At 40.0% G+C, this 27,800-nt stretch overlaps 1 protein-coding gene across 6 annotated transcripts; it reads left to right on the top strand.

The window, feature by feature from the left end:
• Positions 1-918: 918 nt before the first annotated feature.
• tcf3a (transcription factor 3a) lies at positions 919-27,153 on the top strand. Of its 6 annotated transcripts, none has more exons than XM_059344252.1 (20): positions 919-1,382; positions 5,326-5,422; positions 5,726-5,798; positions 12,224-12,297; positions 13,254-13,332; positions 14,008-14,048; positions 14,193-14,328; positions 15,290-15,339; positions 16,746-16,845; positions 17,202-17,338; positions 17,475-17,619; positions 17,730-17,788; positions 17,910-17,988; positions 19,620-19,696; positions 19,828-20,001; positions 20,494-20,605; positions 20,750-20,837; positions 23,467-23,702; positions 24,095-24,226; positions 24,456-27,153. In XM_059344252.1, the coding sequence occupies exons 2-19, from the start codon at positions 5,369-5,371 to the stop codon at positions 24,217-24,219; spliced, it is 1,839 nt and encodes a 612-aa protein (XP_059200235.1). In that variant the 5' UTR covers positions 919-1,382; positions 5,326-5,368; the 3' UTR covers positions 24,220-24,226; positions 24,456-27,153. The 6 variants fall into 6 exon arrangements, with proteins under 6 accessions (XP_059200235.1, XP_059200234.1, XP_059200232.1 ...); XM_059344251.1 differs by having other exon boundaries at positions 23,464-23,702; XM_059344249.1 differs by having other exon boundaries at positions 20,750-20,882.
• Positions 27,154-27,800: the final 647 nt, after the last annotated feature.

The raw sequence follows: 27,800 nt of genomic DNA, 5'->3' as shown, positions 1-27,800 counted from the left end.
GTTGGGGCCCATGTGCCTGCAGAAAGTTTTCCAGCATTAAGGGCAGCTTAAAGGGCACTGCATTGTGTTTTCTTCACATTGTTTATGTTTTCTCCCCCGGAAGCACACCCTAGAGGGCACTTTATTACATTTTCTCTATTTAAGAGCACCCTAGAGGACACTTTATCATGTTTTATCTACTATATGGGGCATCCAAGAGGGCACTTTTGATCTATTTTATATATATATATATATATATATATATATATATATATATATATATATATATATATATATATATATATATATAATTTTTTTTATTTTTCATTCTTTTACCAAGCAGCCAGCCACCCCCCATGCTCCCTCCCTGAGTCCACCAGTGGCCATATCTATGCCAGTATTCATAACATTATGTAACTACATGTATTTTTCTCCTCAAATTTGAACTAAATTACATTTTTTTTTGTTGCATTATTACACATTTACCTCATTATGAGATGTATTCATTGCAAGATCACCTCATAATCTGATGTTTTCGGCCATGAACTTAGCCAACATGGTTAATTCAAATTCACCCAGGGAAACACTTCATTTATGATGTCTTCCATGTTTAGCCTAACTGAGCATGGTGGACTCCCATCTATCGTTGACACACAAACACATTTTTTTGTAGCAGGCTCTGCTTACGAACAAAATTAAAAGCCGTAGGCAAAATGAGACTGCCCTAAAGGTTGATGATGAAATATATTTGGGCGTCCCACTTGCCAATCAATTTTTCGTCGTATCCAATTGGTCCTCCCTCTGATATTATCATTCCATCTTTCACTGGTCTAGGCTGTTGGGCTTTCCGTTGTCTACATCCGCCAGTCGACATAGATCCCCGCGAATTGCTACTCCGATCATAATGTTTAGCGTTTATAGCCACGAAACCGTGACAGTTTTCGGTATATAGGGTAATCGCCGCGTCAATGCATATATTCTTTAAACCGGCTTCGCTTTATCACTTCGATTAAGCCGAGATTGGACATCGCTGGTGTTTCAGCGTCCATGTCCCCCGGCCGTAGGCTGTGCTGCGGAGTGATACTTAACTTCATTGGAACCGACAATGTGGAAGCTGTTAAAATGTCTACTTGGAAAATGAAATGGTTACATTTTCTATAACAGCGAGGAAACGGAGCAGTGTAAGAGTTATGCTTCGCGTTAGAAACGTGTTTTCAGTTTCGTGACGAAGAAAACAACCAGACGAGGAGGCGACGGAGGGGTGGTTCATATTGTCTTTCCTCATTTTCATCAAGCCTCCAGTAGTCCGGACCACGGGGGGAAGGATCCTATCCCTAACTTTGTTTTTCTCTCTGCTGCGGTCGGTGATTTCTCCCTGTTGGATGCCATATAACTGAATCCAGGTAAATGTGTTGATAAATAGACATTCATAACTAGCGTGTGCATGTCAAAGGGAAGTCGTCGGTTGCGTTGTTACCGGAGTAATAATCAAGTTTTAAGCGCATCGTTCAAGTTGTAACCGAGTGCCACAGCCACAGGGAGAAGCGGGTCTTGGATTTACGTCCCTTCGGCCTGCAGCGAGTATCACTGTTACTGAGTATTAGGAGCTTATTATGTGTGCTGGAAAAGATTTCTTTGTTCACTTCAGTGGCCTATAACGTTACAGCACATCAGCATATTAACGGACTGAGTTAGCTCCCCCAGGATTGTGCTACATGTAGTATCAGTATTACGATTTTCTATAATCAAATTAAATGTTAACATAGCCGTTTCGTTACGTTGTTGGTTTGTTTTAGCCAACGTAGTATCATTCGTGGTTGTGGCCAAAATTGCACTATTTCCACCTGTTATTACGACGTTAGATACTAATGTAGATTCGGTTACCGTAATTATAGGTATTAAACACTAAATTGTGCAATTGTGCAATGATAATGAAAGTATAACTCTTGGGTATTTATTTTTTTTTCACCTCCCTCCACCTCAACCACCAACTATAACTAGCAGCAAGAATGCTGCTAAAGCCTCCTTTAACCCTTTCAAAACACACTCCGAGCGATAATTTGGTGAAATCTTGACTTTTATTCGTATTTTGTGGCGTTTTGACCGTTCAGCTGAAACTTTGGTGCCTCGAGTCTTTGTGTTCATTAGTGCCCCATTCTCCTGCTCGACGTGAGGGGCAGGCAACAGGTTTTTGAGGCCCTTTTAAACGTCCCGCAGGATTTTTAACCTGACGATGAGCCATGTGAAAACACATGCGGTTGATAGCAGGCTGTTTCTTATTTGACGCCAGGTATGAGGTATTGTTCTGCCTTAAAACTTTTCTCCAAATGGGAAGGCCGGAGGTGGGGGTGCTCAAGACAAGCGTATGCAACTTCCATTTGTTAGGAGGGGCTAAACACTTATCCCCCATTTTGACCTCGGCTCAGTGAGAGACATAAATGACTAGGCTGGGCAGTGCAGTAAGTATTTTGGCTTGTTCTTATGTAATAGCACATTTCTCATTAGTGTTTCATCTTTAATGAATTGATTATCACCTCTTTTACCGTTATTTACATTGCCCTTTTTACCCGTTAGTCTTTATATAGTGGTTGCAACTCCGTGCATACAGAATGTGATGCAGATGCTATTTCAACAAATTGTTGCTTTTTGGTGTTGTCACAGTTTTACTTGATTAAAAAAAAGTAGAGAGATTGCTTCCAATATTTTCAGGAGTATTAACACTCCTGTAATGCATGCATCATGGGTATGAAGGTATTTCCTTTTTAAATATGTTGGGTAATGCTTATGTAGTTGCCATGAACAGTTCACATTATTGAAACTAACTGGCTTTTTCTGTTCCTAGTTTATAATTTTAGACCAAAAGTGAATCTCCAGTCATACACTGAAAATGATACTGAGTTTTTCAAGTGGTAGAAGTGAAATCTTCTCAGGAACATCTAACAAATGTGCTTGAGGTCATGACTAAAAAAAATCTTAAGTGGCTTTGTGTTAGTGTTGATGGCAGATCTATGGACCTAATGTTCTCTTTTAGCAACACAGATTTTATTGACATTACATTAATTTTTATTGACCCTACAATAGACAATATTGCTGGTCCTCATAAAGTGACATTGTTTTTTTTTAACATTAGCAGATGCGGAAAACATCCTCAGTCAGCTAAGGACGCTTATTGGGACAATTTACAGAGTTACACAGGGTATGCATCATTTTCAAACACAAGTAAAAGTCTCCAGAATAGTGACAACAGATTACAAAGTTAAGAAAACTGCAAATACAGTAGCCACAAGTCAACCCCAACAACACTAACTGGAAAACACTCAATTATATATTTGCTTGATGGCATCACAAACTGCTGCCTCAAAAGTGAACTCTATATTTTATCAACACCACTGAGAACATTTTGATTTCCCCTGCCGTTATCTACTGTAGTGCTTTGTATTGCAAAGTGTCTCTTATGGTTTGCCCAGTTCATGTAGAAATTATATTTATATAGATTAGTGCTGGGCGATGTGGCCAAAATCTTCTCTCATGATATAGGTAATTTCATATCTTGATGAGGAAATATCAAGATATAGCATGTTTTCTGGTAATTCAGTAAATTTCTATGAAATGATGGCACAGTAAAAGGCTATTTTTGTTTACTTTATTGTTAATGTTACAAAACAGTGCCTCTATGGCTCACTTCAGCTTCGCTCCCACATGCAAAGATCAGAATGTAAAGCATCATTCAAATGACATAAATTTACCGTTAGACAGTTCAACCTGGTATCTCGTCACTGCTATAGAAACAATCTAGAAAACTATAAACAATAGACATTTTTATATTATTTTGATAATATACATCATGTTATTGCCCAGCCTTAATTTGAATGTTTTCCACATGTGACCTGATTTTGCATTTGATACAGGTTGGTCATGCAGCACATTTCTTACTTGAGCATTCAGCATGTTGTGTTTTAGAGCAGGATGGTTTTTGAGGTAGAAGATGTTGCCCGAGTCCAGAGCTTGACAAAAGAGTGCAGTATGGCCTGTGGCTGAACCATGGTCACCCACATTAGATGTGGGCTACCAGGGAAACTCTTAGAACTGGCTGGATTCTTTAGCACTTGTTTGATGGTCTCACACGAACGCACTACTAGTATGGAAATTCTACATTATGATGTAGACCTTAGTTATTTAGGTTTAACTGTATCAATGACATATATTACCAAGCAAAGGTTATTATTTGTAGGTCATATAGGTTAGCTACCATCTCATGTAGTTGACGTCTCTCACTGTCATTTCAAGCAAAGTGAAAGTTGAGTCACCTGCCTGAATCACTATCTTCTGTTTAATTGTGGGAAAATATTAGATTGACATTGTGATGTAAGTCTAGGTTTAGTCTGGAGTTGTGTTTATTTTTATATTTCCTAAAGCAACATTTTTCCACCTATTGGTTGTAACATTATATTTACTAGATTTTTTGCTGAGATATAGAGACACTACAACATGATGAGCAACAATAACAACATGAGCATGCTGACATGTTTAAACAAGTCTCCAGTTTCACATGGATTCAGGCAGGCAGTTGACGGCAAACTGGATACCATTTTATTGGAAGAGAGCAAGACTGTAAAATGAGTTGCCGTAGAACACCGGAAGACAGCATTGACGTAAAAATATTTTAACTTTTTGCCGTCCTCCGTGACTTAATTTTACGATGGGATGTTACAAAGCTCCCTCACACAAGGAAAAAAACATGGATACTCTGTACAACAAGAAGCTAACAATTTTGGGTCCACCAACACCTGGAATTATATGAGCAGAGCTTGAAGCCCAACCAAGGCATTACAAGAAGATAGATGTATTTCTAGAATAAGTGCAAACAAAAATAGCCAAAATATATTTGATTTCATTATTTGTAAAAACACACCTTTTGTTTGTTTTTCTGTGCCGTTGTTGTCCGTCAACATTCTGCATGAATTTATGTGAATGCAGCATTCTAAACACTTGATGAAAAAATACCTACTTGGTTAAACTAATTGGACAATATAACTTTAACGGTCATAAAATAGCAGTAGGTAATGTAAATTCCTAAACTTTTAGTTGACTGATCCCGCTGAGGGGAAAAACAGTGGGCACATCAATCTACTTGGGTTATATATCCACATTCTTCTCAGAAGTATTATCACCACCTCTTTGTTTTGATTATATTTTGTAGAAAGCAAAAAATTGTCACATTATTGAAGTATGGAAAACACTTTTGGGAATATTTAGCTCAACTCCTGTGTAACTTTGCTGGTCAGAATAGTTAACAATGATACAAATGGGCATTTATACTCATATTCTCCTCACCTCTGCTTGTAGTCGCGAGCTGAGACTGAAAGGCCCACGTGAACAGCAGCAGAGAATGGCTGCAGTGGAAACAGACAAGGAGCTCAACGACTTGCTGGATTTTAGCGCGGTAAGATCTTTCTGAAGATTACTTGAATAAAATGTGCATCTTTATAGTTTCACTTGTCAAGTACTGCAGGACTGCAGCGTGTACGTTCATCTATTTACGATACTTGTGGTGTTGTTGTAGTGTCCCTTTAATATTAGCGATCACTCAGTCAGAGCTGGAATATGTAGATTGCTTCATCATGTCCACTGTAGCTGCTGGCAGAACTGGATAGGATAGTTTGAATTACCACCTAATCAACTCAGGATGCAACTCAGCAAAGTTTTAGATGGACTGCAGTTTACAGTTGAATATCTCTCCTTTCAGATGTTTGAGCCTCCAGTTTCAAACGGCAAGAACCGGCCCACTACTCTCGCCAGCAGTCAGTTCGGAGGTTCAGGTAAGGTTAAAAAACAGATTATTTTTCTTCTTTTCTTTTCCTCTGATGTACTTTCTATTTATTTGCCTCGTAAATAAATACAATGCTCTGTTCTGATGGATTTGATTCTCATGATTAAAGAAGAAATGTCAGTGAAATGTTATGACAAAAAATGTATCTTTTTCCTCTTTCCTGTCATCTAAAGGTAGTATTGAAATGTCAGTATTGGTTTGTAATGCTCCCTAGTGCATCTCCTGACAGTAAAACATGGCAGTAAGTCTTACTACTCCACCCCACATTCATTTCTGTTGTTTTGAATGGTAACAGAAAAAAATTAGTATCCTCAGGAAATATTACCAGATCATTTTATGTCATGTAGATCAAGCGTCATCTCCCCAACACCTCGCCTTGCAGGTGTCCCTTCCCTCACCTTCTCAGCTGTTGTCATTCAATCACTTAAGGACAAAGGGGGAGGGTGGGGGCTGATGGAAACAGCCCAATTAATCTCCTCGGCTTACACTGTGACTGTTTTTCCCAGTCCTGCAATTTTGCACCCTACTTTTCCTCTTCACATAACTCATTTCCACCCTGAGCTATCATCATCCTCATCATCAACTCTACCAGCCTAGCCCTTAAGTCAGTTTTAAGACATGCCTGCAGGTTACTGATACCCAAAATCAGATCATTTCCTTTTTTTTTTGGTGTGTCTCTTTTGTCATACCCAAAAAGTGGTGAGCTTTTAAAAAAGGTCTACCTGTCCATCTCTATTCCCAGTGTAGCAGATCCACTTACCCTACATGAACCTTTCTCTGTCGCTCTCGTATCTCCAGAAGTGCAGTAGGTCTTTCGGCAGGCAAGAGAACTGAAACAGGATATTGAAGCTAAGATGAAAGACTAGACAAACGGTGGCAGGGTGGGGTATAGGGGGCTCTATTTCTTCTATTCATTTGAGGGCCACTTACATGTTCTTTTGTCAGAGCAAGGTGTGTGCTTACAAAAGAGACATGTTGATGTTATCAGTCCAACGGCTGCTCATGGAATTGTCCTTCAGTCTGATAATTTTAATTTTAAAAAATCTATCTTTTTTGTATGAAACACTCACTCTCACTGGCTATTAAAAATGTAGTTTGCTTCTTTATGAAGAAAAGCTACTGTGTTCTGCTTGAGTTCATGTTATTTACAATGGATTCCCAAATGTTTCAAACGGGCAAAAGAAATGTGTCCAGCTGTCCTTTCAGTATATTCCAGGGTATTTAGACATTCTTTTTTACCAAAATGATTATTTGTAACATAATTGATGTTCACATTTGTATTGACGTGTTATGATATGTCGGGAGATTACTTCTGATGCAGTGTTAAAATGCTCCTTTGAATGGAGATCGTCTTTGTTTGAAACGCCATTTTTAAACTGAAAACATTAGTGTAGATGTAGGCTGAAAGGATTTCGAGTGGGTGTTCTTTTGTGAAGAAGCAAATGAGGAATGTTGAACACATGTGTGAGTGTTAGCCACAAAGCTGGGACCAGGAAGCAATTAGCTTAGCTTAGCATCAAGAGTGAAAGCCAAGATGTCTAACAACATCTCGGAAGCTTAGTAATTATATAAATGTTTTATCTCATTATACTAATACAAGTATACTATGAATGATTGTCCTTAAAAACCAGTCTATGGACTCATGCAAAAAAATCCCCCTGAATAATCACTTATGACCCTCTAGAATTGTGTCTGTATCTGCAGAGATCCTGCCCTCTGCCTGTATTTTCTCTCTTCTTTTCATTTTCTTGTGCTTGGGACATTTGTGGGTGTCACCCTTTGGGCACAATCTACAAAAATAGTGGACAAAACATGACAAAAAGGCAAGTGAGGCATAATGGCGACAAACATACTAGGCGGACAAACAAAACAGTCTTGGGGTTTTTCTTTTTGCTAAGCTGGGGAGGAGAAACCGAGCTTGAATTTTGTGTTTACCAACCGTAAGTGACAATTCCTGCATAGCTGACTCCAGATATTTAGTATGCTAGATGTCTGGAATGTGTGCAAGCTTGCAAATGTGTTTTGAAATCCAGAAACAGTTGGTGACAGGTTCTTGTAGCATATGTGGCTAAAATAATAATTTCAAAGAAGAATGTGCCTCAGTGTACGGTTAATGTCTGTCTATATATAGTAAAGATTGCCTTTAAATGCTTTTCTGTTTATCTGGTTACCTCAAGCCATGCCATCATATGATTAGTTTCAAAGAACCTGACTTGGTCAAACTGTATTCCTGCTTTTTGTGGAGCAGCTGCCACGTGTTGTTCTTATAGAGGCGGTTAGATGCCTTTTTCCCAGTATGGTTAAGGTTTGGGATATGTGGAGGTTAAACATGTGTGGCTATGGGGAACCTCCCTTTTCGAGCCTTCAGTGGCGATAATATCTCTACTCTGGTCTTGTGTGCCTGTTTAGTCCCTTTCACTAGTCAGTTCAAGTAACTTTAGTGCACTTTCGTTTTTTGGTCTCTGGAAACTGAGAATCCTGAAATGTATTTTTAAACTTTGGTAGGGCCTGAAATGCAGAAGGTAGGGGGGTTTACAATTTGCATGAGATGTTCAATTTCCCAAACAGATGTGGTTACGAAGTATAAAGGATATTTAAGTCACAAGTAGATTTTCGGTTTAAAATTAAAAATTTGAATAGCTGTTGGATGAATATGAATTTACACAGTGTTAGAACTGGGGTATTCAATTGTGCATGTAAGAGTGCAGCCTACTATTGTTAGTGGGTTAGTGCATACTGTTGTGTTTGAGAAGTCTCTGGTGACTCACAGGTTAAATCAGCCAGGCCGCTGTTATTGTACATTGTTCAGTATTTCATTAACAGTGTTCCCTCTCTTGAGATTTAACCTGACATCATGCTTTGTGTCTGTGTGACTCACTTTGCCACGGGAAGGAAGAAGGTGTGTAGACAAAGCAGCGCACTCAGTTATAGGTGCCTGGGGCAGTGTTCATGTAAAAACCAAGTTGTGTCTGCAAGTTCGGTCAACGTATGTGCCGGAGTTTTGCTGCTCATGAAGCCTATGACTCAGGCTGGCTGTCTGTTTCCAGTATCTCTTCCTGTGTAATTATAGACTAGCCATGCTTAAAGGGGCGTTGCATGCTATGAGGAGAAGTGCATTGGGGTTCACCAGAGAATTTGTCTGGTGTTACTCACCCTTTTCTTCATTTTTCTCTCTCCAGTGCTGGTAGTCTGTCTGAGTAGTGCACTACTCATGATTTTCTCATTGTTTTGGCACTTGTCTCACTAATTGTTCTGTATAAGTGACATAGGAGTCTGTCATTTTGTCGTTCAAAACTTGAATCATGTGATTTTTACAAGCAGCAGTGTAAGCTATCGTAGAGATGAAAACTATAACAGGTGCAAATAAGACGCAGGAGTAGTGTGGTGAAAGAACACATTACATCACAACTGAAAAAAGTGAAAACAACAAAGTTTGTCTGAATCAAGAAAAGCTGCTGGAAATGGTGAGGAAGAGGAAGCAAACTTTTCGAACCCCATTTCAAACAAAAAACATTGTGCTTGTTCAGAACGAGGGATGTCGCAATACTAAGTAGGTGATGCCATTAAAAAAATCATCCTTCTTGATACCCAATTCAATATCATAGTTAAAAAAAAAAAACAATAAACCAAAATGTATTTTTTCTGATGGCCAAAAACAGCGAACTCTGGCGGTCAGAAAGATTTCATAGAAGATTGGTTACATCCGTAACTCTCGTTATGCCGTCAGTTTCTCTCCTCTCCTTTGATCTCTGTGTATCACCCAGAGCAGGGCTTTGCAAACACACAGACACAGTGCAGAGAAAAGTGAAAGGAGAGGGAAAAATGTCTCCTCTGCAGTCCACTAACTTGTTGCTCTCGCTACCAATTTTTGTGTCTCTGTTTGAACAACTTAAGGCTGAAGAAAACATGTAGGCAAAAATTCAAACATGGTGATCTGGTGCGATTAAAGGGAAACTTAGCCTGGTCCGTCATCCTGCTGTGGTGCACAAAGCTTGCATTAACAGCAGAATTGAGTGAGCGGCGGGAGCTCAGTGCGCTACAGCAAGGAGAGACACCGAGCATCCCAGGTTCCCTACAGTACCTGTGGTGCTGTCGAAAAAACAAGTACCGTCACGTTTTCAGAATTTAGGTTGGTACCGTGGTATCTGTTCTTGTGACGTCTTTATTTAGAACATGAAAATCAAGTGTTTCCAGGACGTCTTTCTTTTTTTTTTAACAAATGATAATAAGTGCATAATGCTGTCATCATAGGGAGGGGCGCGTAAGGGGTGGATGGCTATGAGGCTTTTTTTGTTGCTATTTCAGTATTGTAAAGACCTTAAAGTACTTATTATCAACAACAGTTGAGTATAGAGAAATATTCATCCAACCACATTAAACAACAAGGATCATGTAAGCTAGGCTTAAGAAAACAACTTATAGAGGGTCTTACCAGTTCAAATTTGGAGAAAAAAACTATTTTTTTCTGAACCTCATCAATATACACTAATTGACCAGAGAAAGTAAACTTATGCCAAAAGTCACGAAAGCAACAACACAGTTGCTAAGTTGGCACCGCTGAACTGGTGTCCCATTTAAAAAAATAAAAATAAAAAAACATAACTGGACGCAGAAACCTGCATTACATCACTGTCTTAGTGATACGGATCAATTAAATTCATGTCCATAAAAACATTTGCATTTTATTTCTATTGTTTTACTCTTGTGGTTGAAACCACAATAGATTTGAGTGTAAATTGATTAGATTATTATTCCAGTATATTATTTAACCAGTCACCATACTAATAGAAACCCCTATATAATCTGTAAATTGTCAGGATTAATGGAAGCAATTCTGAAAACAAACTAAGATTTTCAATGAATTAAAAGGAGTCTACTAAAAAATGTTTCATCTGCTTCATCAGATCAGTTGATAAGAAAGAATATGTGGGTACATTTACATTCATTTAAATGGCTCTTTACAGCCTCTTAGTTTATCTTAATTCCAGTCATGTCTTAAACATTTATTCCATAATTCCATTCCTTCCAGTGTGAATATTCATATTAGTCCTCCCATTATTTTCTTCATGCAGTTCGTTGAGTCCATTAAATTTGAATTCATACATAACACCTGTTAACCCAACACTCGAGTTTGTCAGTTTTCCGTTAAGCGCTATGCCCATGCTATTTGTGGCATGAAAGGTGATAGCTTCTTTTTCTAGTGCCTTACAATGGAGAATTCTTCTAGAAAGGGTAAAAATATCACATATGTGTCTCATTAATTAGCTCTGCATCTCCTTTTTTCAACTGCTCTGACTTGCTACATGGTTCTGGATACATTTTAATAATGTTGGTGGCAGATGAAATGTGGCTTTGGCTTGTCTGTACACTTAATTTGGCAATACTTTGACACTGCAACTGGCTTACTTTAAATTTAGTATTGACAACAAAACTGTCAAGGAAAGTGTTCTGCAGTATTGGACACAAAACATTGAATCAGAGCCTTTTCCTGTGTTCTGATGACTTGCAGCGGAAACGAATGGTTCATGCATTTTCTTTATCGTCTTTGATTGACGTGAAGAGTGACAGTCAGGCATAGAGAGGGGACAAGACATTGTCTCCTTCATCTCTTATTCTGCTGGTGTCGTGTGTATAGATCACAGTTGTCACGGCAATCTAGCAGCTCTCAGCGCTGTGGACCCATCAGTCTGTTCTACTGCTGATCCTGTCATGATTCTAGCCCGCCTCTCCCCCCCTCCCCTCTCCCCTCTCCGCTTTTTAATTAGACAACAAAACAAAAATATGAATATTCATAGCGCTGAGCTTCATTAATATGCACAATTATGCAAATCAGTACGCAATTAAGCTTCAGCTTTTCCCCAGAGATGCTGTGTTGCAGTACGAGAGGAGATTGAGAGAAAGGGGACGGGCAGGAATTTCTGCTTCACCAATCTTTAAAATCACTCCTTTCAAACACGTTCACCTCTGTGAAAGCTGGAGTGCTCTGGCCAGGGAAAAGATTGAGACCTTCAGCGTGTGTCTGTGTTAAGGCGAAGGTGTAGGCCAAGTGTGAGAGAATAGATGGGGGACGGATGACTGTTGCCATGGAAAATGTAAAGGAGTGGAGTGGGAGAATGAAGAATGTCGAGGATGATTCTGGGAGCCTCATACTGGGTGTTAATTATTCAAACTTCCTACAGCTCAAATCCACGCTATGTGACAGCGCTGTCACTATGCCGTCTCTGTGTGAGCTGTGAACTGAAGCTCTTCAATTGAGGTTACTTTGAGCAGCCTGAAAAACACGTATCAAAGCAGGTCAACTTCATCATTCTCTGAAGTTAGACTTCGTTTTGCAAAGCCTAAGCGTAAATCCTTGTTAAGAATATGTCTGCCTTTTTGTGGTCAATAAGCGTAACCCAGTTCTTTGTTTTACAGGTATAGATGATAGGAGTGGGTCCAGTCCCTGGGGACCAGGAGAACAGAACAGTCCATCTTTCAACCAGGGAAGGGTAAGGTTTATCCTCACTCACTACATAGAATCTGGCCTTTCATGACATTTTTTTCCATTGCATTGTACTACTCAACTCAACATGACTCACTTTTTGTCTTGGTTTGAGGTCCAAAACAAGCTGAGCCACTACTAGAAGGTGAAGTTAAAACACTGCAGACCACTGATTGGTCAGGGAGAATCGTCACTAGTGTGACACCAAACAAACCTGCGATGTTATAATAGCCAGGCTACCAATAATGACGGCTTAATGTGTTTCTTTCACACAAGCAACATTTTTAAAAATGGCAGCCTGCAAAACTAAGTATAACTATACTATGCAGTACAGACATCCTCCTCTGTTTGGCTGGTTCCAGGATCTAGTGAGTGTCGTGTTGATAGGTGCTGTCTGCAGTGGAAAACAAATTAGAGATAACCTAGACCTAGAACCAAAAGTGAGTCAAGTTGAAGCGAGCAGAGCCATAGTATGCAGTGGAAACACAGCTGTCGACTGAAAGTAGTTTAGGGGTTGTGTAATTTATACTGCTTTAAACACAAACACATTGTATTATATGGGATAATAAAGTTTTCTTCCTGCAGCTGACCTCTGATAAAGTCTGGTCGTAGGTAGATAGCATGTTATCCACTGGTTGCACACCCTAGCTTAATACAATTTAGACCAGGCTCACATTTGAGGAGTTTACTAGAAATTGAGTCATAAGGAGACATTTGACACATAATCTATAAACAGCAACATAAGCATATCCCCACTGAACATCAAAATAATAGTACATCACACATTGCATAATATTATGAAGACTGTCTTTAGAGAGGGTGATTATTCACCCTTTCATCCCAAAACAGAGTCAGACCTGCCTAAGAACTGCTTTGGTGTTAAAGGGATGTTAGAAATCGGCTTAATTTATTATTGTTTATCTATTTTTAATATCCCTAATGTCACTGATGTCTTTCCCTCAGGGTGGTTATGGAGAACAAGGCCTTTACAGTGAGCAAGAGGGCATTGCCTCTGCCCCCATATATGGATCAGGGATTGTTGGTAAGAAGGTTTAAATTCAACTGAACTGTTGAAACACAGATACCACAACTTTCACATCGTCTTTTTTTCAAAACCCAAAGAGATTCAGGGAAATTTGGGGCCAGTGTTTCTAAGAATAGGACAGTAGAACATGCTGATTGAAATGCACAAGTTTACATCAATGGACTGTGACTGAACCAACACAATGGCTTGTTTGTTTGAGGGAGCAGTCATTCATAGGTTTCGACACTAATGTACCACTTTAGGGCAAGCCATATTTATGCTTAGGTGGCAGTGGATGAAGGGAGCAGGGTAATGAGGGAGGATGTGGAGGAGGGGTTTTTTCATGTGTTGTTGTTGCAGTTTGTGTGTTCAGCGTGGGGGTGGGGGGGTGTAAAGGGCACCCATGCACAAACAAGGCTCTCCCTTGGGACGACGGTAGCCTATAGCTCTCTTCTGTTTAACTGTCAAGGGAGGGGACAGAGGATTGGCACAATTGCCCCTGAACCATTTATAATGGGCCAATTTGTTGTTGTTTTGCTGTCCACAGCCATAAATACCACACATCATCATATACCCTCACACAGCAGATGGGTGGCACCAAAATGGAGAAAGGGGAATGGCCAGATTGTGATTTAATATTGACATAAAAGCCCAATTTTAACGATCATGACCTGATTTTATATTCTTTCACAGGGAAGGCTGAGCGAGGACAATACTCCTCATTTGCACCACAGGTAAATTAGTCAGAAGTATCCCCTCTTCTTTCCTGGAAATGCTGTCCCTTAGACAGTTTTCTTTTTCTTTATCATACTGAGTTAACAGCCATTATAGTGTTTTACTTTTACACTACATATGCTTTTTTCCTTCACCATCTCTAGCCGGGCTTTATGCCCAGTGAGATGCCCATGCCCAGCCCCGACGCCCTGTCCCCATCTGGCCTCAAGCCCAACTCCCAGTTTTATTCCTCCTATGAGGGAAGCAACTCTCGCAGGAGACCCTCACAGGAGCCTATTGGTAAGATTTTGAAAGATTGTTTCAAGCACAGTGTTGAAGACAGTCATGAGATTTTTTTTTTTTTTAAAAGGTGTCTTTGTTCTGATTTATATATAAGTGTGTGTTTATCATCGCTTCTGCTGTTGAGGTTTTAAAAAGTGCTCGAAAAAAATCTCACTTCTGCTTGGTTAAAGTAAGTGAAATTACTTTGAGTGGTCAATGAGGAAAGTTATTAAATAATATCAGAGTAGAATATCTCTTGATTAGGCATTAACCTACTGAACCCCGGGCAGATTCAGGGCAGTTTTTGTTTCTGTCACATTTTACTTTGTGTGGTTTAACACCACAAATTTAACTATTCACATTTTAGATCCTCAACTTACAACCTCTCTTCTTTCTGCTCTGTGTAAAAAGCCTGAAGTGCAACCAAAATTTTCACTTAATATTTGTCAAGGGACATCACTATGGAGTCTTGTGGTCACAAATAAGCTGATGTCGATATCATCTCAGAGAAGAGATGAGAACTTTTGTTTTGAAACAAAATTCTGAACTGAGCTATGTTTGTTTTGAAAAAGCTGACTCTCCAGGATGAAACAGATCACTCAGCTTAGGTCTCAGCTTAGTCATTGCTTCCCAGTTGCACTGAGGATCACAGAATTACATTTTTTTACTGGATCTGGTTAGTAGAATTTTTTGGAGAAATTTTAAATGAAATATCACTATTTAAAGCTTTGATTAGCTTTTCTGGCCAGAGCCATTGTCACACTTGAACCGTTCAAGGGCTTTTGGAAAACTGAAAATCCATAAAAGAAAACATGCTTTTCAAACACAAGACAGATGGATATATTGGTTCACCATGACTTTAGAAGGAAGCGGTCTGCATAAATTAATCTCTACAGTTGTTGTGTAGTCAATTCTGCAATAAGGTAGGATCTGTGTGTGTGCATGCTTATGCGATTTCTCTCTGTCTTCCTCCCCTCAGGAGCACAGCCAAAAAAGATCAGGAAGGTGCCCCCTGGCCTGCCCTCCTCGGTGAGTACTAGCATCCAGAAATGCTGTAGCCCTGAACTATATCTCAGCCCTCGCAGTCAGTCCATGGGAGCTCATGTTGTCATGTTTTACGCCCCTTTTCACATTCCATTCTGCATCTTAAGCCTCTCCTTGGCTTGCAAAGCAGGAGAATAGCTGCATTACAGGACATCCAGCTCTTAACAGCTGTGTATCTGCACCGCCGAAGCAAAAAAAAAAAACGGAGGGAAAAAAGCCGCTCATTCACCCAGTCACTCATTTGCAGCATGTATTTATAGTGTGTTGTATTTGTAGGCCCTTTACTTTATGGCCACATTTCTTCCCCTCTGCCAAGTATACCCGTTAGATCACTGAAGGGAATTCATACTGGGGTTTGATGGTTCGTACTCCACCTCATTTTTTCCCTCCCACTCTCGCTCTCTGGGCACCCGATTTCCTCCTCTTCTCTGTTTCTTCCTTCCCCCTCCTCTCCCCCCTCCTCCTCCCTAGCCCACACCCTCCCCCCGTCCCTTCACCTCCCTCTCCTTCCCGCCGCCTCCCTCCCCTTTCTCTCTCTCCCTCCCCCATCCCTCTATCCCAGCTGCCAGTGGAGTTGGCTGCCGTCCAGGATTCGGCAGATGGTTCAGTAATTAGGAGTGCATCTCTCCGCTCCCTCTTCTCCTCTCCCCTCTTTTTCCTCTCCTTTTTCTCTCTGTTTAATCAAATTACAGAAGAAAACTTCAGTCCATTTGGATTTGAGTTTTGCAGACGCAGTTTGATAGTTGCTTTTCGTCTAGAATAGTCTTGATTGAGAATGCTATGGTCATTCAAAACACTGGTTCCTTAATACATATTTTACTATGCACTGAATCCAACTGCATCTCCTATTGTGTGGTCACAACTCACTATGTTAAAGTGTGAATTGTGTATCTGTAACCCATTCTCAGTGTGTTTCTGTTTAACAGGATAAAATGTAAAAGCCCCACAGAGATGTAAGACACAGCCCAATAAAATCACTGACACTGCACATTCGATACATAATGCTCAGTGATCCAGTCTGCAGAAATGTTGCAACAGTCTGTTTATTGAATTAAGTAGTAAAACTAGATGGTAAAATAGATTCCAGCCTAGTAAGGACCACATACTTTAGAGCGGTGTTTAATCAGGTATTTAATGCATATGATTTTTTTTAAGTTTGAAAACTTATCTGAGGTCCAGATATTACCTTTATGGGAAAAATTAATTTGTGCTCACCATCATAAGCAACAGCTCCCAGGGAACCTCTCAAAAGAAATACAGCATATGTCTTATCTAGTGCATGTCGTTCATGCAACAAGTTATATAGTTTGTTTACGGTGTTAAAGTGATTTTCTTTTACAAGCACTGAGCTGAACATTGTCACTCTTTATTCTTCTGTGAATCATTTGTAGGTTTATGCATCAGCCTCAGGAGAGGATTTTAACAGGGACAATGCTGGCTACCCGGCCTCCAAGGCAGGAAACGTCTACCCACCACCATTCTACATGCAAGGTCAGTTAAACAAGATTTGCCATTACAGCCTTCCCACTTGTTGTTATTGTGGGTACAAGTACCAGACACCTATAACGATAAAAGTTGCCTAAAATATTCCTCTATAGCCAGTATGGTAGGGAGATTAGCTTTCCATATTATCCTTATGGGAGTCCAGTTAAGCCTAGGTGCTGTAGCCGTATGCTGGTGAACACCCTGTGGTGCCTGGGTGCTGAATAGTGCATCACAGTTGGATGAAGTCATCACAGTAATGTGACAGGTCTCATATGTGGTCCTCATTGTCTTCTCATCTCCTGTGGCTGGTTGTCCCTCGCGCTTCTTGCTCCCCCCCTTCTCCACTGGATGCCCCCTGCCAGAAGGCCTCCACCCGCCCTCTGATCCATGGGGCTCTGGCCGGCCGATGGTTCAGCCTGGTTATTCTGCCATGCTGGGAAACTCCCCCCATCTGAGCCAGCATGCTCCCTTCACTGCCATCAACCCCCAAGACAGACTGGTGAGTTGTGCCTTCACACTTTGCTCTTGTTTTTCTATGAAGGCATAATGAGGTCTTTGACACTTTTTGACAAATGCATCATTGAAGGCTTCTGTCTAGTTGTGCATTTAAATCATTGGGTGTCTTTGCTTCCCAGAAACGGCAGCCACTGCCCCTCTCTCCCCAAAACTACCCCATGCATGGCAGCGAGGTCAACGGGGCTCATTCTGCGGGCTTCCACTCTGGCCCAGGCAGCTTTGGAGTCCCCAGCCACACACCCCCTATGGCTGAAACCATTATGGGTAAATCCTTTAATGTGTGCTCTTTTTTGTGAAAAGTGCTCTTTATATTTATTGTTACATAGCAGAATAATTATTGAAATTAATGTCAATGCCTTTTTTCTTCACGAAAGCCAATCGAGGAGCAGTACCTGGAAGTTCAGGTGATGAGATTGGAAAAGCCCTGGCATCTGTAAGTAATAATAAAATGCATTTAATAGGCAATTCCTTCATTTAAGACTTAAAATGTTCTCTATTATCATCTTTCTTTAACATAATAAATATAAAGAAATAACAAATTCTTCCTCTGCCAGATCTATCCTTCAGACCCGCACAGTAACACCTTCCCTCCGTCTCCGTCTACTCCCTCTGGCTCTCCACAGGCTGTTTCAGGTGAGGGAATAGCTGAAGTCACTTTTTCCTGAGGCCTCAAGGGGAGTTGACTGTTTTGTTGGTTCAACAGCAGGTCTTTCCTGTTGTTTAAAGGGATGATTAAATCTTTAGAAATGCATTGTTGTTATTCTAACTAAGCCCTAATAGTTCTTAGTGACAATGTAGCTCCATCTATTGGGTTAAATGTGGAAGTAAAACATTATGTTACATCTTTGCTTTCTCGTGGGAAAATACCATCATGATGGTACACATTTTAATAAAATAACAGCCAATAAGTCAGATAAACATTAAGAGGTTCTTAGACTACAGTTAAGTTTTAGTTACTTAGCAAATGCAAATATGGGAATTTTCAGTCAGTTGTCAGAGTTTTCCTTAATGGAAATGTATCAGTCATTGTCAGGCTGGAGCCCTGCGTTAAGGAGACAGGGTGGACTTCGCCTCTTGCCCAACATCAGCCAGGATCAGCTCCAGACATTATTTGTTTTTGGAAGTTATTCCAAAACTCTGTATGCTTCAACTGAAGTGAATAATGTGCCCCTTATAATGGTAGGGGGAACAGTGCCATCTGAAATCAGATTGGTTTACAACTTTTCAAACAACAGTTGTTTTATTTTTTTCCCACTTGTGTCAGTGAGTTTGTAAGACCTTTTTATTGTGCTGCCACTGAACAAACATGGAACTGAGATAAGACTATCTTCACATTTAGGTCATCTGTTATTGCGGTGAGCAAGTTGCAAGAAATGTCTCACCTTCTCACTGAAATCTGTCCATGATTCAAATATACTTGTGTTGAAATTATGTCTGTATTGTTGTTTAAATTTCTTTCATTTAAAAAAAAAAAAACTTGCAGCAGGTTTAAAAATAGCAGACACTGGCATTTTTTATCTCTGTTATCAATGTTACCCATGGTATAGCTTCCACAGCTTAACCTTCACCATATTACACACACACACACACACACACACACTCACACACACACACACACACACCATCCAAATATAACTTATGAGAGAGGAAGGGAAAATACAGTAATATATAAAGAGAGTGGGGCCACTTCCCTATTTGTCTTTGCAGAGACCATAAGTGACACATCAAAAAAAAGAAGAAAAAGGGAGGAAAATATGATAATTATGAATCCAATTAAGAATCAAATGAGAACATGTATATACTTTTCAAATATACTTTGAAAGTGTGGATTTGAGCCGAACTTTGGTCAAGTTCGGTCGACAAATTGATGTCTTTTATATCTATTGTAGTTACATGTTTCATATCCCTATCACATCAGTTTCACATGTTAAAAAAAACAAAATTGAATTGATCCTAACTTTCATCAACAACACATGGTAATTTGAGATTTTTTAAAAACAATAACTTCTTTCCATGTGTTAAAAAAAAAACAGATATTTCTTCTTCATGTGGTAGGCAAACGGCAAAACATTGGTTTATTGTGTCTTTGACTGAAAATGCATTGTACGTAACATTTGATAAAACTGATCCACAAAATATGAAAGTGTAGAGATATCATTATTCAAAAGCAGGGCACAAACTCAAGCCCCAAGAGTTACCTGTGGGTTAATATGAAGGAATCACTTAATAGCATAAGCAGAACCTTGTGATCTTATTTTGTCTAGGCTCTGCATCCCAGTGGACTCGGTCCTCTGGCCAGGCCACACCTTCACCCAACTTTGAGGGTGAAATTCAGCCCATGGTAAGTCATGATGTCTTTTCTTTTTCATGTGCGAGATGAAACAAAAGATAGTTGAAGTAAAACACAGCGCTACAGTCATTCATGCGTCACCTTCTGCTTCATCACCGTCCATTTTTCTTTATTCTCTTCAGCCAAATAAAATGGAGGACCGTCTGGACGAGGCCATCAATGTTCTTCAGCGTCACGCCAGCGGACAAGGAGGGCCAGGCCTGGCTGAGATGCACAGTCTGCTCTCGGCGGGTTTAGGGTTACCTCCAGCCTTCACCAGTGCAGCACTTGGATTGGCCGGCCGTCTGCCTGGACTGGTGAGATTAATTAATAACAGCACAGAAAATCGATTGAAAAATCATATTTTCAATTAACCCACTGAAACCCACAACAAATTATTTGCCTTAAAAAAGTTACCAAATCTTAACTTAACATTGTAATATTTATTCAGATCTATTTGTTCTACATGTCTAATTTCGAAATTGACAAAAATTAACTGATTGCACTCATCAGATCCCGTAAAAACATTAAAGTTCTGTGCTCTTCAGCCGACCATGATTGACTCGGCTGAGACAAACTGTCATGTCACAAAAATTGGCATTACACCTATGTTATACTGCAAAGAAGACATGTTTGAGTTCTTCCTACCTCTAAGACTAACAGCTTATGGTTCAGAGGGTTAAACTAAAGTTTAAAAAAAAAAAACAGTGAGAGCTGTTCACCTACTATTTATTCTCTTATGCTTGTACTACAAAGTTCTTCATGAGCTACAAAGATCATTTAAACACTGTTAAATTGTTGTCCTGAAGATGTCCAGTCACCATGAGGACTCCGCTGGTCTGCCCTCTAGTGGAGGACTCATGCATGGTCACCACGGGCCCTCATCTGTCCAGCCAGGCTCTCAGCCTGAAGGTTTTACCGGTGAGACTTTCTGCTAATCTCTGCTCCTTCATTTATTTATTATTCACTACGGAAAGGCTGGTGATACTTCTTTGACATTATTGGATGATGAAATGTTGTTTTAGTTTTATTATGTATCTTATTGTATCTGACCTCTCTGTGCAGGCCTGTCTGGTAGCCTGAGTCGCTCTAGTGGTGCTGACATCAAACGAGAGGACAAGGAGGACGACGAAAATTGCTCCATCACTGACAGGTCAGAGGACGAGAAAAAAGACAAGACGGCCCGCCATGGAGCAAGGTGTCTTAAAGTTTTTTTTTTTGTTTTTTTTTCTCTCACATGTCATCCATACTGCATGAGATTTCAAAGCATATAATGCTGCTGTGTGGTTAAAGTATAACATGTGTCAGGAAATGTTTTTCTTTAAACTTTTTTAGAGTCTTAGTCTTAATAGTCTTAGTCTTAATAGTAATGAATTTCTTATTTAATTCAAAAGTAGATTTTTGGGCTCTCATCTAATTAGATCAAACCACTTTTTTTTTGTGCCTCAGTCTTTTCTTGCACATTAAGAGAGACTGGCCAATTATTAATATATTCTTGTTTCCAAAGCTGCTTTTACTCGATTGTTATCTGTTAAGTGGGAAACCAAACTATTTGGAACTATAATTTATTATAAATATGGTGATGAAACAGAGATGCCCTAATCACATAAGCAACTTCAAGGCCAATGACAAGAAGAACATCTTGGTTTTGAGTGTTTTAAAGTTTAAACAAGATCAACACTTAAATAGTAGAATAGTACATAAACTTGGAAGTCATAAGATCACAATAGTAAACACTGCTACAAGTGTCACATTCTCTCTCATGGAGAAGTCTTGCTCTGAAATTTTGCATGCAACTTGTTGACCAAAGACAACGGGGGAAACTGAGAGCTGGAGAGAGGAGTGCCGGGAAGTGTTAAATATTTAGCCATTTCAATTAAACACAAATCATGGAAAATAGGATCCAGGTTGAAAAAAACACTTTAATCGTGGGTCTTCAGATGTGTCGGAAACTTTTAGTTCCTAGTGCTCCATTCTTCCTGGTACCGGTTGGTCAGAAATGGATGAAATACCAGGGCCAAAGTCTCATGTGACCCACCTCTGTAGCAGTGTTTGTTATTGTCATGAAATTGGGTTGACATGGAATGGCTATGCCTTTCCACATGGTGTTGACATTATGAGTAAAATGTATTGCACACCATAATAGGGAATTAGTTATTATCAGTGAACTGTACCCATACTGTTGTTTCATTCCCTCCTCATCTGCCATTGGCTAGTCTGGATGATGATGAGGATGATGAAGATCTTCCAGTGGAGATTAAGGCTGAGCGGGAGAAAGTGAGGAGGATGGCAAACAACACCCGCGAACGGCTACGTGTGCGGGACATCAACGAGGCTTTTAAGGAGCTGGGCCGCATGTGTCAGCTCCATCTGAGCCATGAGAAACCGCAGACCAAATTGATCGTACTGCAACAGGCCGTTAACGTTATTCTCAACCTGGAGCAGCAAGTTCGAGGTCAGTGGGTGTCCAGGGAGGAAGGAAGAGGAGGGGAAGGGCCTCTTTACAAAATAAAACTCTCACACGGCTTCACTTCCCAGGTCCTCACATGTCCTGCTCATTAATTCAAAATCCTTTTTATACATTACGTGTGGTAACTGATTTGACTCCACACATTGTGCCAGTGAGATTAGCAGATTGCAGTCCACCCTGAAAAAACGATCAACAACACGAGGGACATGTGATGAGGAAATTAAGCTGTGTGACTGTTTAAAAGACATGCCCATTCTCCAGTTCATCTTCTAAGATTTTCGTCCTCTGGTGACACATACAGAACTGCTGTTTATTCTGATGCAGTATGTGTTGCCTTGTCTTATAATTGGCCGTCTGTTTCCACTGTGAAAATGCTTACATGTCTCCCCGCCTCGCCGTTCGACTATATTAACACATCTTTCTGTGTGCTCATTTGCTTTTTCCACTATTGCATTAAAACAGTCATTTTCATTTCAAATAAGTCATTTCAGCATTATAATGTCTTTGTTTTTTTTAACCTTTCACTCATAGTGTACCTGTCTTTTCAGCATGTCATGTGTATAGACTTGTCTCCAGCTTCGTTGCAGTGTCTCTATGCTGCATGTCCCAGCCTTTCAAGCATTAACCCTTTCATTTTCCGAGACAAGCCTTTCCACTTCTCCACCCACTCCCCCATCCTCTTGTCATTTTCTTTTTTACAGATATCAACAGTGACCTCTTCCTCACATTCAGATAAATACATCTCGTACTGCTGATGTATTTAACACAATGCCCTCAGTTTCTCCTCTTGGCTTTTTTTTCTCTGTGGCTCTTTCCATGTTGGCAGAGGGTGTTGCTTCCTCTCTCTCCCTTTCTCTCTCCCTCCTCATAACTTCTCTCATTCTGCTGGACAGTCAACATATCCCCTGAACTTCCATCCTGGACCCCAGTGACTAAAAGAAATTGTTGGTTGGTTAGACTTTAGGACAGATTAATTAGACCTGGTCGCTCAGGTCGACTGTTGAATCGTGACCCTCAGTATATTTGTTATTGGCTTGAGATCATGAAGTGCCACACTTGCTCAACACTTAAGCCTATTAAGATCACTCAGTCATTTGACAAAGATGTATTATTTATCATTTACTTACTGTAGATCAAGAAAAAACTGTTCTCCTTCGCTCCCTCTCGTGCAACTCAGCCATACTCCACTGGGATCTTCTTCGGCCGTTCCACTGGTCTGAGGAGGAAAAAAGTTAAAATCAGTATTATAGCTTTGATTTTGGGTTTGTTAACCAGCCCCTCCAACCCCCACTTCTCCTCCTGGCTGCAGCAGCGTTGTCTCGGTGACCGATGAGAACATGACTGCCGAGGAGAAGGAGCAGAGGGAGCGTGATCGCCGCATGGCTAACAACACTAGGGAGAGGGTGCGCGTTCGCGACATTAACGAAGCCTTCAGAGAGCTGGGCAGGATGTGTCAGGTCCACCTGCAGAGCGACAAGGCCCAGACCAAGCTTATCATCCTGCAGCAGGCTGTCCAGGTCATAATGGGCCTGGAGAAGCAGGTGCGAGGTAGGTCAGCCAATTCAGGAAGCTCTGATCCACAGAGACAACCAACCACCTCTTATCAGAGCTGGACAAGTTGTCAGTCACTCACCTGTAGGAGAATCTCTTTAATTTTGTTCATACTTTGGCTTTCTCTTCGCTATTTGCTCGTATCACTTTTAAAAATGAAAGAAAGGGAGAATTTTTGAGGAAGTATATCCCTGCTTTTCTGCCAAAAGCCTGCAGTTGTCATCTTTCTTTTCATTTTGCTGTCTTGCTTTCCTCTTTTCTGTTCTTCCCTGTCTATTACTGACTTTTTGCATGTTCAAAACTCTGTCTGAGGACTCAGCATAATGAGATAATCTCAAGAACTCGCCCTTACTGTTTCTAATCTATTCATTTGTCCTTTTTTCCCAAAGAGCGTAATTTGAACCCAAAGGCTGCCTGCCTCAAGAGAAGAGAGGAGGAAAAAGTTTCAGGCGTGGACCCCCAGATGCAGCTTGGAGGAGGTCACCCTGGTATGGGAGGAGATGGACACATGTAATTCTCAGGTCAGTCTACAGAGTCCGTACAAGGCGAGTTGTGTTGCTTGTTTGTGTACTATTGTTTCATAAAAGCAATATGAAACTCAGGGTTGTGATGGCTGTGATTTGATCTTGGGCGCAAGGCTGCAGGCCAAGTGCAGAAGATAATAATCACTCCCTCTGTGTGATATTGATTAAATAGCTTGTTTTGGTTTTGTGGCAAGATATTAATTCCCTTTTCTCCTTTCTCTTGCAGTTCCTGTTGATTGTACAGCCCTTAGAACACGTGGCCTTAATCTATCATTGTCATGCATCTCAGTGTGTGTTAATCAACTTTTGGAAAGCACACGCACACACACACACACACACACACACACACACACACACACACACACACACACAAACAGACACACACGTGCCCACACACACGTGCCCACACACACACACACACACACACCTCATTACTGACAGAGCAGGTGGCCACATTCCTGACTATGAATACAGAAGTAACAAGCACACTCTCACAGAAAGAGGGAAAATGTATTAATCTCAACATGACAACACTTTGAACCGAGGACACCGGTTTGGAGACAGTGGAAATTGGACATAAGGACATTCTTATGATCATGTTTTTGTAAGACATTTTGAAGAAAAAAAATTGCTTTACATGTTGGGAGCAAAACTTGTTTGGATCAAATGAAACTTTTTTTGGATCAACGGCTTGTGTGAGCAGAGTTAGGATTTGTATTGTTGGATGATTATTGGCATTCCCATCTGAAAAGCAGGTCTTACATTCTTCACGGGCAAAGAGGGACACTCTGGTTTATATCTTATATGATTGAACAAAACCTGTTTAAACGTGCCCGAAAAAGGCCTGATGCATAGTGTTTAAGATGAAATAGCCATCATTACAGACATCCAACAATTAACTGGCCAATCAGAGAGCTGACTCCTTTTTTTGTATGCTGGTATTTCTGGATGTTTATATATATATATATATATATATATATATATATATATATATATATATATATATATAATTTCTTGCTTTGGCTGAAAAGGTGCCACAGTCACTGACTCACACATGTGGTGGGTTATTTTTAGTTTATTTCTTACTGTGGATCCCTGAGTCTTATCTTAAAAAGTCCTGTACATCTGTTATGGCCGCTGCCGTGCAAGTGGAACGGAAAGACTGCCGGAGAGAGACCTTCCACCGACACAAACACAAGCAAGGACTCAATACAAATCCTGGAACCACAGTGAACCAGATGTGCACGTGAGCATTTCAGCTGGTTGGACTCGAGCACACAGATGTCATCGTCACCGCTCAGCTCCGTCACCATCATGAAGCCGGCCGCTCTGGTCGGCCAGTGTCACATCTGCCTGCCCCTGTCAAATCACACCTGAAGACTCTGTTACAGCATGGTGAACTTACTAAAGTCTCAGAGCAATTTGTTTTGTGGTCACATTTTGCTAGAAGACAGAAATAATTGAGTATTGAAAGGGATCATGAGTGTTCCTGCAGCCCTGTAGAGAATTTTCTCGCCATTGTTGGACTTGTTTTGGTTGTTGCTGTGCGTTGAGCATTTGGTGTTTTTGTTTTTTTCCCCTTTTGAACAATTGCAAAGCCTGTTGTAAGGATCTTCCTTTTGTAGAATTGATTTATCATTGTTTTTTTATTTTATTTTTTACTTTGTAAGATAGTTGTATGAGTTTTATCATTTGGAATGCTCTTTCTTTTTTTATTTACATTGTTTAAATGTAAGACGACTCTCGATTTAGATTCCAGGAACAAAGTGTTTTCTTTTGTGCCAGGTGCTTAGAAATGTTTGAAATGACAAACGTATCTGGCTGTAACATCACATGTTGTGATATTGCTCTCTTTTAAAAAAAATGCATGTTTCAACACAGACCTGTCAGGCCAGTTGTAATTGGATTGTTCTGGTGTTTGCGACAGTTTTTCTTAAATGAAACACAATATTTTTCTTCAGCACACCACCCTCTCCTCTCCCTGATGTCCAGCTCTCTGATGAGCTCGTTGATTAGTTTGAAGTAGAGGCAGTAAGGGCGGTCTGCACAATCTGCAACATAATTCACTGTTTCGTTACGATATGAAGCATAAAATGAATCAAAAAGGGTGGCCTTAGTCATTTTCCTGACTTTGGGAGTTTTGATAATGGTTACTCACCAGTGCCTGAATACTTCTCTGCTACATGATGGATGATGTTGCATTTGAGGATTTATAGGTTGTACCTTTTTATAATACAGATGTATAAAAACATATATACTTCAGTAACATCTGGCAGTGTCTCAGAACATCCGAATGAAGAATTACATTGACGCTGACTGCGTCCGTGTCATTAAATGTAAGACGACTAATAACCTTGTCTTCAACTTTGACACTGAAAACTACTTAAAAAATGTTTCATCTTTTATGTACGGAGTTTGTTAAGTATAATTTTGTCCTTGACTGGCATGTGCATTGATATGTATGTACAGCTGTATGATATGTCAGCTTTATCATTGTGAGCTGATACTGATATGTAACAGTATTTGGTTTTCTACCTGTCATTTTATCACAGATCTTGCCCCACGGACTAGCCCTGAACATTATTTTCTTTGTCAGTTACTCTAACCTTTCTGCAGAGAAATGTGGTGTTGTGATATGAAAAATCTCTACTGAAGACTTTTATTTCTTTACATGAAAGATATGTCTGCAGTATCCAAGGATCAAAACATGCACCGGATATTCTGTTAACAGACCCTTTCTGTCCTCCACAAAAGATAACCTGCTACAGATCTCTCTGTCTTCACTCATATTTGGGGACAACATCTATGTAGGCTATGTCCTCAAAGTGCCTCCAGTTTCCTATTTTTTATATATAAAGTAGATATAGAGAACTGTTGTGTATATAACAGTAATGTAGCAATAAATGTGCCATTTTTAATAACAACCACCATGTTTATCCAATGTTGTTTTTTTCAACTCCATAGTTCAGAACATAATTGAGTTTTCTTTTCTGCAACACAACCAGGCAGCGGTCGATCCAGTCAATATTTTATTTGTGAAATTGAGTTTGCCCATCTGAGACAGGCCAAAGCAATTATTTCATATTGTGGCCAGCAATACTATAATAATATTTATTTATAGAGCACTTTTCAAAATGATGTTACACAGTGCTTCACAAAGCAGCAAAATGGAAGAGGAGTTATAGATTTAATTTTTATTTTATTTTTTAAATAACACTTAAAACCAGTACATCAGGGGGAACGGAAAGAGAAGGACAAGAACTAAACATTTTTTAAAGGAAATGGAATATAATTCAGAGGAAATTAAAACTCAAGTAAAATCAGCAAAGGCTCTGATAAAAATACGTTTTAAGTAGGGACATTAAGGAGATCAGATGCCATAACTTGATTTATCCGCTAGGGGGCAGAAACGAGCTGCACGGTCACCTCCCACTGCCAATAAAGTACACTGCTCTCTTTAATACACACTGCAACTTCATTATATTTGGTACAGATCATTAGAAACATAAGCACTCCTGTAACGTTGCTGGAATAGTCCCTGTTTGTGTGTGTGTGTGTGTGTGAATATTAG

The sequence above is a fragment of the Centropristis striata genome, chromosome 11 (assembly GCF_030273125.1).
Source record: "Centropristis striata isolate RG_2023a ecotype Rhode Island chromosome 11, C.striata_1.0, whole genome shotgun sequence".
Classification (NCBI taxonomy): Eukaryota; Metazoa; Chordata; class Actinopteri; order Perciformes; family Serranidae; genus Centropristis; species Centropristis striata.
The sequence above is the reverse complement of the archived record's forward strand: the minus strand, read 5'-3'. Positions and strand labels throughout refer to the sequence as shown.

Excerpts from the sequence above, each read along its gene's own strand:
- tcf3a (XM_059344248.1), top strand. The coding sequence starts at position 5,369 with ATGGCTGCAGTGGAAACAGACAAGGAGCTCAACGACTTGCTGGATTTT. Across the intron at positions 15,340-16,745 it reads CCCCTGGCCTGCCCTCCTCG|GTTTATGCATCAGCCTCAGG; the intron begins GTGAGTACTAGC and ends AATCATTTGTAG. Across the intron at positions 23,703-24,094 it reads CCTGGAGAAGCAGGTGCGAG|AGCGTAATTTGAACCCAAAG; the intron begins GTAGGTCAGCCA and ends TTTTTCCCAAAG.